The sequence below is a fragment of the Rhincodon typus genome, chromosome 26, assembly GCF_021869965.1.
Source record: "Rhincodon typus isolate 14 chromosome 26, sRhiTyp1.1, whole genome shotgun sequence".
Taxonomy (NCBI): domain Eukaryota; kingdom Metazoa; phylum Chordata; class Chondrichthyes; order Orectolobiformes; family Rhincodontidae; genus Rhincodon; species Rhincodon typus.
The window spans coordinates 10,797,557-10,814,311 of record NC_063357.1 but is presented as its reverse complement, the minus strand read 5'-3'; the positions used below and the strand labels follow the sequence as shown (position 1 = coordinate 10,814,311).

Here is a 16,755-nt window from a genome sequence, read left to right as displayed (position 1 = left end):
GATGATCATTAGAGGTGAATCACAGGTTTATTTGACCAGACTAAGGCTGAATTCCTGTGTTCCCAATGAGTTGTTCAGTGTTCCAAATTTAAAGTTATTCAACATCAGCCAGATAATTCCAAATAAAATTCTAACACTGCCATTTTTTCCACGTTTACGCATTTGGTTTTGTTTTACTAAGGGTTGACCAAATTGGTTCAGAAACGTTGACTTTGATGGTTCAAGCTCCTGTTTTGTGCAGTATTTTTTAAAGATTCTAAGACTATGTCTAAGAAATTAGTCCTAAACTAGACATCTTTCAGGGTAAGCTGGAGGAGAGAAAAAAGTTTTTTGCAGTATTCTCTAATTATTATTTTTAATTGTTTTGTAAATTATTGAAGAAGTACAGTGAAATTCTCATATAATGAGACTTGGAAGTAAATGGAAATAAGCATTTAAACAAAAAAGATGTTGGCCTGTTGAAAGATTTCTTAACTTGCTACCCAAAACTGATCAGGGACAGTCCTAATTTTCCATGGTCACCTTCAGGTTATTGGATTCTCTTTTAGGGTCCTTAATAATTACCCATCAGCTCTCAGTCTTTGCTGAATTTGAAAAAAAGTTTCTGCACAGTCATTATGTGGTTACTACCTCAATATTTTTTCTTCTTCATTCCAGGTGGTGTTGGTATTATTTAGTTTGTATGGGGAGGATCTGCAACTTGCAACAGTTACACTATTTAAGAAGAACAGGTCCACTTTACAATGGTATCAAGTTTCTGAAAGCATGGGAGCAAAAAAAAAAAAAAATTGGTGGAATGGTAGTTATTGCAGTTGGTTGTTGCCCATCTGCCTTTACTGGTATCGGCGTCGAGTTATTTTATTGGGTGCCCTGTACCCAACAGAGGAAAGCTCTTTGGCAGAACCCTTGTTCGAACACCCTCCCTCCCACAATTACGGTCACTCTTCACACCTGGGTCTGTCTGCAGCACTCACCTCCAACTCCAGCTTTCTGCATTGGTTTGTGGCTGCCGCTGACTGTAGTCCCACCAGTGCCCAGTGTTCCGAGTACAACTGCTGAGATAAGAAACTCCAACTATCTAACTGGCCTGCCACTCATGGAAGCAGGACTTGCTGCAACTTGAGTGTGGAAAACATAACCTTGGCCACTGGCTGACCACTGTAAAGTAAGGTCATTTCCCAGGTGTTGAGGGAAACTTACCCTCACCCCCTGAGTTTTCAGTAGGCAGGCCCTCTGCCTCCACGTAAAATCCAGCTCACTGTGTGCACGCACACGTGTGGTCCGTCAACAGCACAACACAAACTTTGTCATAGAATCCCTACAGCACACACAGAGGCCATTCGGCCCATCGGTTCTGCATCAACCCTCTGAAGAGCATCCCACCCAGACACCCCCCCCACCCCCCCCATTTACCATGGCTAATCCACCTAGCCGACACGTGCCAACTCACCATGGGTTTTTTGGCAAGGCCAATCCACCTAACCTGCACACCTTCGGACTGTGGGAGGAAAGAAACTGGAGCACCCGGAGAAAACACACGCAAACACAAGGAGCATGTGCAACACACAGGACAGAGACCTGAGGCTTTAATTGAACCTGGTTCCCTTGTGCTGAGAGACAGCAGTGCTAACCACTGCGCCATTCCTTCAGAACAGTCTGAAGCAGGTTACTAGACTCAAAACGTTAACTCTGCTTTCTCTCCACAGATGCTGCCAGACCTGAGTTTCTCCAGCAATTTCTGTTATTGTTTCAGATCTTCAGCATCCCACAATTATTTGTTTTACTTTATTTTAAATTAAATAATGGATCTGATAATCAGCTATTTAATGAATATCATATTGTTTTTCTCATTGCTCTTTATGGAAACTTAGTAGAAATCAGCAATCATCATTAGTCTATGTAACAGTGACAGCAGTTCAAGAATTGGCTGCAAGTGCCTTTAGTGGTGTTGCTGGATACAAAGAGGTTCTACTTCAGAATCATTGTTTGTTTTAGGTCAGATGCAACTGCTCATTGGACAATAAAATAATGCAAGACAATAATTTATTTGATACAACATTACATTCAAAGTACGTATCTTAACAGAAAAAAAATCCAAAAATAAATAAATAACGCATCACAATGTTTAAGGTGCAATACATGTACAACATAATATAGGTACCAAGTGAACAAGAGTTGCACACATTGATTCACTGCTGTGAGAGTTTATCATCCCAACCACAATTCAAAGGCAGTGCAAGCTTCAGATATATTTGTAACATTCGTGTTTTGGTTGAGGTTGGGGGAAGAAATGATCACTTAGAAATTACAGTGTGTGTACATCAACGTACAAATTGATCCTTTCCATACAAGTGCTCACATATCCAATGCCCCCATCAAAATAGCAAATAAATATGATGCAATTTTATGTAATGTTCAGACAGCAATGTAATACAGTCATTCCCAGGCTTTTTGAACAAACTTAGCATATATTTCATTTAGAAACCTAAAGCAAATTATGCCCTTTGGAAAATTACTGGTGCTGTGAACTATAGCTTTTGTTTCTCCCCTTCCCAAGTCCTGCAGTGCAGAACATTCTTCATTAATTGTAAATAATCATAATTATCATATGGTTAAGCTGAATTAAGGTGGGGTAATTATGAAACAGCTTAAAGAAAATAGATTTTATTGATAAAAATGCTTCTAGGTCCAAAATATTCTTGACAGAGGGGGATGCTGTTTGAGGCTTTTGCTGAAAATTTCATATGCTTGAAAGCAAAGTCCTTAGTAGTTTGATTGTACTGACAATTGCGGGTTGTGTGAAACACAAAACTTTCAAAATGCTGATGAAATAGTTATCAGAAAAGGCTCAGCCACAGCTTTCTATGTCAGACAATGCAAAGTCCCAGAGTGAGCTGTATCAGACACTGATGACGATACAACAATCTGCTCAGTTATAAGTCCCTGTTGCTGAATGTTCAATATCTACTGGAGGTACCAACTAGGACTGACTGCAAATTCAGTGGTGGGGTTTTCTTGTTCACACCACTCCCTCCTCAACACTTTCCTCTTCCATTCTGAAGATGCTAACTAGGGTTACCATTCCACAAGGCCAAACTGTCCATCACCACTCTGACCATACAGTCATTAACCAGTGGCAACTCCATTTCTGAAACGTCACCCACCCTCCTAATCCAGGACCCTGCAGAGTGGAGTTTACTGTCTGAAAGTATTACCCAGTGTAATAGAACATGCAGAACTTTGAAACGGTTTCTCCACTTGGAATGTAATAAAGTATGGAATTATGCTCAGAGCGTATTTCTTAATTTGAAATGAAAAAGCTTTTTTGAGGGAGAAAGCTAGTGTGAGAGTTCTAACTCTTCTTAGTTGACAGCCACAAATTGAAAGAAATCCTTAATAACTTTAGAACAGAGTCAGCTGTTTGCAACAGAACACAAACAGAATACAATAAATAGAGCAGAGTAACACTTTACAAGTTAAATATGTACAGAACCTACAACAGAATCTTACATGAAGTTTAATCATAGAACACAATCATTGCTTCAACAAGGTTTAAAGCAGAAGCCAAGCATTTATATATTTCATAAACAGTAAAAGTTTGAAGGTGCACGGTGAAATTTCTCAATGATAAGCAAGAAGACACTTGTGCTTTCTTCTCTAATGAAGTACCTTGACTTTGCTTACCATGGGAAAGGTGCTACGTAAATCTAAGTTGTTGGGCTAAACAACTCACTGAATAAAACCATTTTCAGAAATCACATGCCTCAAAACTTCAGAATCCTACATTTTAAATTCTGCACTTGATTACGAAGAAGTGAGCTGTTGCTCATTTAATAAAATAATTTACAGCCCATTGTATGATGTATTTTGAGAGAAAGTATTCAGCAATTATTTCATAATTTTTTTAAAAAAAATAGTTACTTACATTTAGCATCCAATTATAAACCTGCTTATTAAAATATGATTATATTAGAAGTGAGCCATTCAAGCTTTCCAGCCTGCACTGTTATTCAGTTTTATTGGGGCCGATTGGCACCTCAATGGCATTTACACACTTTTGCTCCTTGACACTCTTCGCCTGACAAAATACTGTCTTCATATTGTCAGATATCACCAGCCCGATATATTACAGCTTTCAGATATTCTCCAAAGCTATACAGAAACTATTTCATATATTTTGTCAAGTTTAGTGTTTCTTACTGTATAATGTGGAATGTTAATTATGGAGCATAAAATTCCAGGGGAAATAGAACGTAGGAATCTGCATTTTACATCAAACTGCCTTCAATTCTAACTCATTCTTTGCCAAGTCGCGAAACACCTGATCTCCTTCAGTTCTTCTATTCAGTCTACAAATGACAGGCTCTTAAAACCAACTTTGGATAATATACAGGATTTTCTCTTTGCTCCTTGATTATGATGTCCAATTTGACCAAATCACCAGTGAACTTCTCAATAAAATAATCAGCAGCAATGGGATAAAAAATGTTCAAAAAGCACTTTTCAAAAATTGCTGCCCCTATATCTTTAATCAAGTGTCAGTTGGATTCTACTCTAGTCCTCACTGGAAAAGTTGAGCAAAAATGACAATTTTACACCCTTCTACCCTCTCCTCATCCCAAACATTAATGTAGAACTCCCTACAAAGTTATTATTACAAACCAGCACCTTTACCCAGTTTCCGCCTTCAACTAAATTCTGCAAGAGGGCTGGGAAATTATCCTGGTCTCCAATAAATGTATTCATAATAAATGTTCCCACTCATAGGATGCAAATGAACAGCTACAAGCGGTCTCAGTGTGCTACGACATGCAAGGAAATTAGTGCACTGTAACGCTTTAATTCATCAATGTTCCAACTTCAGAATATTATCAAACATCCTGGAAAAACAGGTATCTATGCTTATTTTCTGAGGCTGATTTTCTACAGAAGTTATACTGGTAGGTCAATGAACTTTTTTTTTTAAGAAAGAGTAGGACAACAGGGGGAAGAAATCCTCCACACTTCAAAGACCATGTAGGAATGCAAGATAGGAGTTTTCTGTTTCTAAATACAACCATGCCCAGGTGAGAAAGGGAATATTTAAGTAAATTGAAGAGGAGAAAAGGATACACATTCTCTGAGTGTGTGAATGCTGACTGCTTGAAAAAGTGCTTTGTTTACAGCAAGGAATTTATCACAATCACAACTAGCTGAGGTAGATTTTAGACAGAGACAGAGGCTAATTCAAGGTGAAAACACAGTGTCAAAATGAGTGTGATAAAAAATTTATACTTGGCATTTAATTTTGCAAAAATACAACAGATTTTATTTACTCCCCTCTCAAATGTATTGATATAAAAGTCACGTGTCTATCACATAGCCACACAGAAAGTCCTTGGCAAATTTGATCCAATTACTAAAAACAGATAATTGTTTCTGGACAGGTTCAAAAATATTTTGCCAAAATATTTTGAATGGCCATGTTGCATTCATCTCACCCCCTGCATGGATGCAGCCTATAACTTATTGTTGACAAAGTCATGGGATGATTGTAAACTAAGACAAACTCTAAATGATAAAAAAATTAGTACGTGACATAGGTCAGCCATGAAATCGAAAAGGCCTCATGCTTGTGTTACAGGAAACTGTAAGTCACTGAAATTGGTTATTTACATAGCAGTTCAGAGTCTTACCCCTTCAGTGTGATCAGTAATACTGAATATTAAAAAAAACAAGATGGTCAGCATGGAGAGAAAACCCTACCTATTATGCATGTTAATAGTTGATTTTCAAAACGTCTCAATTCGAAGTCTAAGAAGTCAAGTGTTAATTTTGGCACAGCATCTTGCCCAAAGAGTGGGGCATTGCCTAAAGGTGGGAACATGAAATTTATTATACATTCCAAATAAAACAGAATAAGCAGCAAGGGGCAAAAAAGAAACAAATTAGAGGAAAAGTGAGAAACTGCACTCACTGCCCATTCTTTCTGTTGGACTATTCAGACTGTAGTTTTGCACGAATCCTACAGTTAATGCAGTCTCATTAAAACTGATGCTAACTACAGGCACAAATTACAGGACATGCATTGTTTTTTGGATAACTGCACATTTTGTCAATGTTTTGTTGCAATCTATTTACATTTAATGTTTTATGATTATCACAACGGCACACCAGGTGGCAACTGATTCCTGCACAGTAATTGGTGACAGTTTCTATTTGGTTGCTTGGTCCCAGGTTAATAACCTATTATTATGCAGTTACCAGTTGAGCCACCGAGAGTGAGAATGCAATAGATGCTCTCTCTTTGATGTTTAGGAAGAGAAAAATGATGGAAGGTTTTCTTCTCATTTTCTGTACAAGAGGTTTCAAATTGTGTTGCAAGGAGACTGTCAATGCAATGGGGTTGCCATGCCTTATTAAATGATGGCTCAGTGAGTTCATCTAGGGAATGGTTTGCCTTTCTAGACCAGGAAAGTCCACTCTATCCCTGATCTATGCTCAATGTGCCGAAGGAGGTAGGGATGGAACAAGAGACCTCAGCATTGTCAGATTAGGAAAAGGTAGAAAAATTGGCTGTTCTTGATATCTCCTGTGACTTGTGTAGCCATGAATGAACATCATGTCAGGGTGAGATTGGATCTGGCTGTGACAGCCCCTACGCAACCCAAAAACTAAATAATTAGCAACTTTTTAGGGTTCACACATAAATAATGGACAAAACGAGAGGTATTCAACAGAGAGTCAGAACCTTTGAAACCATGTGAATAAGGAGACAGTGTCTTCAGGAATAAGGGAAAAGGGAGAACAAGATGGCAAGGAGAAAAGCACCTCAGTGCAGAAACAAAAATATACAATCACACATTTCTGATACATGCAGGTTCATTCAAGAATCATCCAGCCTTGTACTCCAGGGCCTTGCAGTTGATTTTTTTGATGATAAACTACAAAGTCATTAAGTTAGGATTACAGGATCTCCTGCCTTTTTAACTAGTTGGACCACTGGAAAGCAATTCACTCAAAGATGAGGCACTTTAATGTGACGGGAAGGAGACGACAAACCCCCGTGCTTGTTTAAATCCCAGTGACTGACCATAAAGTGAGTGCTGCTGCATGCGGCTGAGGAGGTCCATAGCCCAGATTTCCCAATGGTGATCCAAACCATTGGAAAATATTACAGGGATGCAATTAACTGGCAGCCTGGAGAGAACTGACCGGCAAACATGACTTTTGCTGGATCTCAAAAAGTTTGGTTACCTGCAAATACAAAAATTGATTCCACTCAACCCAGATTCACTGATGGATGTACTAAGAGTGAATCATGAAATGCCCTCAAGAAGAGATAGCAAATATTGTATGACACATGGAAATTATTTCCCAATATATTGGGAGCATTCAGAATTACACAAACACACAGAACCATAGAACATCGAATCATTGGCAACATTCTTCATAAAATTAAAATACAATATATCTTATTTTGGTGTAAACATGCTAAAATAGTCCATAAGATTGGATTGATCTGAATTGAAAAGTATTCCAAATATACACCAGTCCATCCAAATCCAAGCAGTCTGCAGAAGTTAAAAAACACTGTGAATTCACAAATGCAAAATCTGGGGGAAAATCCCCACTTATTCCCAGTTTAGTGTTTAAGATATACCCGTCTGTCAGTCTGAGGGTACAAGAATATAATGTGGACAGTGAAAGGGGTTTTTTTTGCCACAAATTTAATATTTAGGCACTCACTGAGTTTTAAAAAAAAAAATAAATAAGGAAATTAAACATACTCACAATGAAGAGTGGGCAAAGACAGAAAAGAAACTTAAAGGAAAATGTGATTTTATACACTAAGTTAAAGGATCTCTAACCTAGTCAGGGATAAAATTGCAACTTTTTCCTGGTCTCGATTTGCATTTTCAATTCGGTGCATGACATCCTCTGAAGTAGGGAAGATATGACCAACTCGTTCTCCTTAACCATCATTTTTCAAGTGCAGGGAAACTGGAGCTGCTGCAGGGGGAAGAGGGAGAGAGGTTGGGGTGAAGGGCATCTGGGTGGTGGAGGAAGATTCCCCACTCAAGCTTGCTAGGAGGAAGCTGAGTATCTGCATCTATTTCCTGCTCTCTCTTAGTTCCATCACTTGTTCTCTATCAGTGTCTGCACCTTGTAGACCAGCTCACGTGCAATCCTCAGGATCTGCTGGGCGTCATGACGCTCCGCCATTTCTGAAGTAAAAATTAGGCATTAAAATTTTTTCCCCTTCAGGTATTTATTCAAATCCATTCCGAAAGATACTATTAAGCATGCTTCCAACACCAGTTCAGGCAATGCATTGCAAACCTTAACCATTCATTGCATAACAAATTTTTTCCTCACATATCATCTAGTTAGAACACAGAATATAGAACTGTACAGCACAGGGACAGGCCTTTCAGCCCATGATGTTGTGCCAGACAAAACACCAAATTAAACTAATTCCTCCTGTCTGCCCTTGGTCCGTATCCCTCCATTCCTTGCATATTCATGTGCTTACCTAAAAGTCCCTTACATACCCTTATCATGTCTGCCTCCACCACCACCCCTGGCAGTGCATTCCAGAATCCTACCATTCTGTGCAAAAAAAAAGCTGTCCCTCACCATCTCCTTTGAACTTTCTCCCTCTCACCTAAAATGCATACCCCCCTCAAATTAGATTCTTCCGACAAGTACCTGAAATTTTGGTTACCAAGTGTTGAGTCATTAGAAATAGTTTTTCCCTTAATTACTCTATTTAAAACCTTTAAGCCCCATCCATGAAACTGCAATCTCTCAGCCTTGGAACCAGTCTGCGTTAACAGGGGCAGTAATGGTGTGACACAGAACCATACCAAATCAGAAAGTTCCATATGTGATCCTCAGTCTTTATTACATAAGCTGATTTCAGTTAGGAGAAACAGTCTCATTGTCTTCAGGCTACTTTTGCCAAAATAAAAATCTGTCAGGCTCATTTGCATTGTTTACTATTTAGTGCTGAAAAAAATGACCAAAATAGGACTGAGACTGGCAGTGATGAGAACTCTATTACTCTTGATTTGCTGAGAATAGGCTGACCTGAGAATGGTACGTGGGATGCAACTTTACAATTGTACTCCTCTAAGTCACAAGGACAGCTTACTTTGGAAATTAACTTCTTTTCATTTCTGCCTTAAGCCTTTCTGTGCTAATTACCACTCCTGGCCCCAGGGAAGTGAGAACAGTAAAGTCTGCCACTTCAGTTTTGAGCCAGCTACTCAGCGTGTCGACGGAAAACTTCAGGAATGCCAGCTGGATGTTCAGTCATGCAGATAAAGGGGAAGCAAAAAAGCCAGAAAGCTGCAAAACGTTTACACATATTCTATGAAAAACAGTGAGAAAACGATATGTACTTCTGAAAATGCCTGAACTCACCGTTGAAAAACTTTATAATGTCTGTGAAGTCCATGTTGTTATCACGAATGATTTCACGGTAAACTTCCACCAGAGCCAAGGCAATGAAAAGGACAAAGTACTCTGAAGAGATATACTTTGCTGCCCAGATAACCTCCCACACTGCAAAGACATCTTCGTACAAGAGTTCTGTGCCAAAAGATTGTCATTTTAAGTGAGAGATGTTTCAGAACACTCTTATTTTGAAAGTAACATGATTATATACAGAAGAAATAATGATAAATAGCATATGAACAGTTCAAGTAATAGACTCAACTAAAGAAGATTTGATCTTATTTTTGACAGGTGGCTAACTTCTTGCTGGTGCGTTGGTTCAGCAGGTGCTGCCCATTGGCTTGCACTTTGTTTTAATCTTCACATGTATGCCAATTTTTGTATGGCCGCAGGAACTGTACACGTAGTCGTCCCCACTCAATCTTCGCACGCAATACATTTCACAGCAACGGCTGCGGATGACTATTTTCCTTCTCTAACTCAACTTTGCCAAGTCCAATGGTAGCATCCTCTACCCACAAAAACCATGGCAACAAAGAGTCAGCTTGATGACAATGCTGCCAAGTGTGGCTCAGAAGATGTGGACTCAGTTCCCCACCTCAGAGACCTGAAAAGACTATACAGCACAGAAGAGGCCACGCAGTCCAATCAATCATTGCAGATGGATACAGAATTGCTTCAATGCAGGAGGAGACTACCTGTCCCATTGTATCTGCACTCAGCAGTATTTCTCCAAATGAGCATTTTGCTAAATACCAGCAGTGGAGGACTGCTGCACAGTTTGAAGTGAATTTAACAGCCAATTCATTAAAACAAAGCCTTGACTGGAGAACAGGGAAATCCTCCCAATATGCATCCCTCACCCTGACCTGAAACAGATGATCTGTCCATTTCTCTTATCACTGTTTATAACATATGAACAGCTCAAGTAATAGACTCACCAAAAGAAGATCTGCTCTTATTTTTGACAGGAGGCTAACTTCTTGCTGGTGCACAAAATAACTGCTGCATTACGACAGTGTCTACATTTTAACATTACTTTGTGGTTTGAGAGGCCTTGAGGTTTTCAAAAACATTTAAAAATACAGGTCTGCCTTTCTTTTAACTCAGCACAAGAGGAGGACAGAGTTTAGGATCTTTGAGGGTAGTGAATTAACCGACACATTGGCCAAAGGATAAATTAGCAAATGGAGGTATTGTAGTGTAACAGGGTAATAAAGATGGGCGAGGACAGACAGGCTACTTCCTGGACAAAAAAAAAAGACTTGCATTTACATAGTGCCATTTGGGACCTTAGGATGTCCCAAAATACTAAAAGCTGTGGAAGTACCTTGTGAAGTGTAGCTATTATTGTAAAATAGGAAACAAAGTCGCAAATTTGCACACAAATAGCAAGGAACAATGTAATGACCATATAATCTATTTCAATATTAATTGAGAGATAAATATTGACCAGTGCATAATATCAAGAGTATCTTTTGATTGCCTTTCAGGTAAATGCAACATGAGCCATACTTTTTGGGCGAAGTATCCAAGAGCTACACATTATTTTTTTGAAATGCTGCAGAATAATCTGGATTAAAATTAACATAGCAAGCCCTAAAGGTACAGATGACACTTGATTGATAATGCAGTTGTCATAGAAACAGTTGGAACCTAGCAACATTATGCTGAACTCCATTTCCAGGGCTTTCCTTTGCTAATAATGTGCTTCAACTAGTCTTTTAGACAAAGGGTGACAGCACACAGCATCCAGAATGAGAAAAGGCTACTTGGTAAATAAAATCTCATCTTCTAACACAGCCATTAAAGAATTCAGCTCCATTATGAGGAGAGCTCTTTGGATCAAAAATGATTCAAACTTTATCATCCATCAAGCAAAAGAGGCATTTTTTTTTTTTTTTTAAGAAAAGGATGATTTGAGATGTGACCAAAATGGCATTTCTTGCCTATGTCTAGTTGACCTGAGAAGTTTTAATCCTTTTCATTTTTCTATTTTAAACTCCTCTGTACCAATTTAAAGACAGAACTACCTGAGAATATGCTGTAATAACACCCTCCCACCATCGGAGGCATTGCAGAGGGTGTAATTACAAATTTGCATAATAAATACAATCACAGAAATTTATAATAGAAAAGGTTGACAGGGAATTCATTTGGATATACCATTATTAAAATGTCAAAAGATAACCTCTATTTTTCCATCAGTACCATATAAAATGTTTTGATTATGTTCACACTTGGCTATCTTTATTAAAGCTGGTCATCATTCTACTTGGGATCAGTCTTGCTACTCATGCTGCATCCTCTGCAGTGTTTAAACATATTTTGATCTGGAAGAGATCACGCGTCTGACAAGTGTCTCTCGATGGTCAGTTGTGAAAGTGGTACCATCAGAAGGACAAACAGCAGCAACATCATAGCTAAACCATCACTTCAGAGTTTCCCTTCAACCCAGTATCATAACATCATTATCTTGACTTAGATAACTCCACTGCCACTGGTTCAAAATCCTGGCATTCTTTATCCTACACCTTCATGAAAGTGGAGTCACAAGGAATGCAGAAGATAGCTCACTATTGTCTTCTCAGGGCAACTAAGGATGCACAATGCCTATGATCTTATCATTGTCAAGCAAATCCAGACTGCAACTTTTTACATTAACATGGAGCAGAGAAGTCTGCAGCATGATCTATGACAATGTCCTGGGTGGTTTCAGTACACAGTATGAATTGCTACCTGTGGGAAGTAGAAGTGGATAAACCAATGTGATTACTAAACTATTCTGCGTAAAAGTACTGGAACTTTCATGCCCACCTCTTTTGAAATCCAACAAGAACCAACGATAACAGAAGTAGAAGTGGGTGTAATCTCCATTCTGGTGCATTAGCTCAAACAGTTCAGAATCCAAAATCTGAGAAAGAATTGAAGATATTATTATGGTTCATTATGATGACCAGAATCAACTTCGTGTAACGTGCATCAAATCCTATGTACTGACTGTAAAAATCAAGATGTGAAACTCAGTTGTTTTGTGCTATAGTACTTCATTAATGTTAACAGTTCTCTAATGCAAAGGGATTTTGCACTGCAGCTTACAGAGATTTGAGGACCAGCTGAAGAGAGGCTCCTTCAACAACTACAATTTTGGAAATGAAAATCCCATTTCCTCAGATGCCAGTTAATATTATCTCTGGCTATGGATCCACTGAGTTTCTGTACAAGCATGGTATATAACTTCATATACAACAATGGTATACCCACAGCCAAAAATCACAAACATGCTTTTTAAACAACAAATATGCATTGGTGCTTTTCTATGCTTTCTGACGTATAGTACAACTTGTACACTGTTGACCCTAGCACTTTATGAATGAAAGTAGGATTGGAATACAAAGACGGGAATGTTGGATCATAAGGCATACTGTGGAGAAAACAAGTTTTAAAAAGCAAAACAACTCATATTCATCTAAATTGACAGCAACAGGGATCGATAGAGTTCACAACACCAGGCTAGACGGTTTCAACTGCTTCAACTTGGTATTTCCATTTACAGAGATCTTATTTATTTAGGGGAGCTATTCGCCCATGTTGATTTTTGACCCTGCTCTGCTAATAGCATTGGCTCCATGCCACAGTACACCAGCTAGGTTCTCTGGTACCTCATCTAAATGGCCATTATTCATACAAGAGCTTTAATGTATTTTAAAAATGTATCTTTGTAAAATGGCAAGGTGACTTTTGTCGCCCTATCAAGTTGGTGGTGGGCCTACTTGAACTACTGTAGTCCTTGTAGTGATGATGTTAAGGAAAGAACTCCAGGACGTTAATCCAGCTAAATGAAGGATGGTAAGTGTCAATTTGAAGATGGTGTGTGTTACTTGTGGGGGAGTCTAGATGCGCTGGGAGCCACAACGTGGCTGCTTTTAACCTTCTCAGAGATGGGAGATGCCGTTGAAATAAACATAGTGAATTGCTGCTGTGCAGCCTGCAGATTCTTCAATACTCTTCCGGTGAATACCGAACAATGTTTGACCAAAGCTATCATTACAGTCAAGCCCAATTCTGTCCTGACTCAGTAAGCTGCATTTTGCCACTTACTAACAAATCCCGCTGGTGGGATTGTCCGTCTTCAATTCCTTACCTACTTCTGCCATTTTCTCAGCTCTCCTGCCTCCCAGCCTGTCGCTAATGGGCAGAAAATAATCCAGCCCTACAACCATATTTATTAAATAACAACAGCAGTCACGATATAGAAACAACTTGTAGCCTTGCTAAAGTTGCTAAAGTATTCCTAAAACCAGTTTACGCAGGCTGGCACTTGAAGTCTAGGTTCTTCCTGGTCTGTGGGATTAAACTGCTCACTGGATAAACTATTGGGGAAGCTGATACCTTTCTCATTGATTGACATGTCAGTTAATATTTTACCTACTGTTAGAAAAGGACAACAAGCATTGGGTATTTGGGAAGGCACCATGAAACCTTTCTTAAAAGATTCATTCATGGGATGCAGGTGTCATTGGTAATGTCAGCGTTTATTGTCCATCCCTAACTACTCTTGAGAAGGTGGTGGTGAGTGGCCTTCTTTACACTTCAATGACTTGTTAAGCATTTAAAAGTCAACAACACTGTTGTTGAACTGCAGGATTCATTCCTCAAATAAATTCAATGAAGCAGGTGGATCTTTAGGATAATTTATTAGTTACATTGTAACTATTGTTGGCTGTAAGCCCTGTCTGTTACTTTTTATTTCAGGTTCATTAACTGACATTAAATTCCCCAGCCGTCGTAGTGGGATACTGGCACTCATACCTCACGTTGGTCTGCCCGTTCATAAAAACCTTGTTGACTGCAATCCCTGTGTCCTGTTACCTGTATTAAGGATCTCATGTTGGCAAAGTGAGTATCCATTGCACCACCGTTTGGGAAATTCTGATTCATTCGCTTCATTAGCTGAGTAAAGCAGCTATATGCCAGGGACTCTAAACAAGAAATGAGAACACAAGCACACTCCAGTCAAAAATGCAGATACAGGTTGGATGACTCTACTGTGACATACTTAATGGTCAGGGTTGTCCAAGTTCGCCGATTTCAGGGGGCACATGGGTACAGAACTGCTATAGCATAGGAAGAGGCCATTCAGCCATTGTATTAGCACTGCTCTCCAAACGGCGATACATACAATGATACACACTGTTTACATTTTGGCTCCCATTCATTCTTTTTAAGGTACTGAAATTAAAAGAGCTTTTGATGATTCAAGAAGCAGGATGCTGTTGGATATCTCTGTATAGGTTAAAGAAAGAAGAAAACTGCATTTATTAAAGCCACTTGCACAACATCAGGATTTTGCCACCAATTAATTACTTTTGAAGTGTAGTCATTTTTATAGTGACAGAAGTACAGCAGCCAATTTCTACACAGCAAGGTCCCACAAGCATCACTGAGAAATATGGTTGGACAATTTGATTTAATGATGTTGGTTTCAGGATGAGTTTTAGCTAACGTATCAGGAGATCTCTTCTGCTGTTCTTTGAACAGCACCATGTTCCCAGTTATGCTAATCAAGAACTCAGACATGGCCCATAATTTGACATTCAGCTCATAGTGGGCATCTCCTGTAGTGCGGCAAAACTCTTCAGTTTTACACTGATAGTGTCAGCCTAAACTACATGCCAAAATTTGCTAAAGATGATTCCCTAACATGATCAAACCTAACTCTAGAATTTCTGTGCAACCCAAATCTTCTTCATCTCCAGACTGGTCACCCTTCACACTTGTTTCTACCACAGTACTAGTTTATCACAGCCATCTTTGCAAAGAAGCACCGAGAGCTCAGAAATCGAAATATTTTTGTGACGTTTCATTTTCTGTCTGCATTAATCTTTGTAACCTTTGTTGCTATCTTCTACAACATGTACAAGAGCTTAAATCTCACTTTGAGGTAGCTATTTCAACCATTAAGCCATGTGCAATGACACTTTAAGATTGGGATAAAGAATTGTGGAATTTATTCAAGTGCAATTGCTTATTTATTAAGCAGTGCTTACCACTGTCCAGAATAACCATTAGTGGTGCCAAGAGATCACACATTCCCTGAACATAGCCCACATCCAAGTGTTCCCATACATAACTGTAAGGCAAAGAGAAAACAAGCATCAGAAATGTGATAGAAGCAAAAAAAAAAAAAAAATTGGAACATATAGAACATCTATCCAACAGATAGTAGAGGGAAAGTTTCATATCCACACCTGCACATTACAGTCTTCAGTCTTTCTAGGTTAATTGCAGTAAAATACCAGTAATTTCTATCACAACGCTGTACATCCTTATCAATCCGGTGCCAATTTAATGATACAGCATCCATCAGTTCTGTCTAAGAGAGAAGGAATATTCAAACTTTACTTAATAATTATAGATAAGAGATTTGATAAATAGATCCTGAATTAAAACACAGAATTCTTATAAACCATTCTCTGCTGCCTTGGTATGTCACTCCTAGTCACAGTTTAATCAGTTATGATGCCCAGTTCTTTGGATTTAATGACAGTACGTCAGCTGTGTTGCTCCAGGGAATTGTGTGGTGAGCACTAGGTGAGTAACCCAGAGCTCAGCAGTTCAAATGGTGAAATTTTTTGAAGGCACCAGGACAAAATAATCATAACATCCAGCAGAATGTCATAAAAGCTCAAGTGATTCACAATACTGCCCTTCTGGGAATTTGGTACCCCTACCTGATGTAAATCCACTCTCACTATGTGGCTTGCTCTTAAATTCCCTAAAGTGAGCCATGCAAGTCATTCATAAATACAGCTTCGCTTTCATTCCAGAACCAAATACGGAAAAAAAAACAATTAATTGGTACTCCAGTAAATTGATTCAAATAGTTGTAATTATTTAAAATTGTGGTAATCTAAGTGACTGAATCACTTCCTCATGCACAACATAGCCTTTGTTTCTTCAATGTTGTCACTTTGCTGGATAACTGAGCCAGTCAAATTTCCAAGAGTTGGAGGAATAAATCAATATCTCAAAACAGTTCTGGCATCCTTGGAGAAATATGGATAATTTGCACATCAATCTTACACTGAGGATCAACTCTCTGCTTACAACAGTGAGAAGCCTTGAATAACATAGTGAAATGTGGCCCAACAAAAATAGAGACAATGTTACATTTAACGTATTTAAGATGAGGGGTCAAACAACTTGAAGTCATCAGAGGAAAACATGAAGTCAGCGACTCGGAGAAGGACTGAATAAATGACTGTCGTCATGAACGCAATGGTTCATATAATATGGAAAAGGAATAATATC

General features: G+C 38.8%; 1 protein-coding gene across 1 annotated transcript in view; it reads right to left on the bottom strand.

Annotated features, from left to right (window-relative positions):
* Window positions 1-2,026: 2,026 nt before the first annotated feature.
* The window catches only part of LOC109915233 (small G protein signaling modulator 2-like), a 51,883-nt gene continuing 37,154 nt past the window's right edge, over window positions 2,027-16,755 (bottom strand). Inside the window, exons 12-17 of the mRNA XM_048612345.1 lie at window positions 15,693-15,817; window positions 15,492-15,574; window positions 14,314-14,423; window positions 12,259-12,355; window positions 9,409-9,576; window positions 2,027-8,207 (exon numbers count right to left, since the gene is read on the bottom strand). Coding sequence (XP_048468302.1) covers window positions 8,119-8,207; window positions 9,409-9,576; window positions 12,259-12,355; window positions 14,314-14,423; window positions 15,492-15,574; window positions 15,693-15,817 — 672 coding nt within the window. The 3' untranslated portion in view covers window positions 2,027-8,118. The remainder of the gene's footprint in view (window positions 8,208-9,408; window positions 9,577-12,258; window positions 12,356-14,313; window positions 14,424-15,491; window positions 15,575-15,692; window positions 15,818-16,755) is intronic.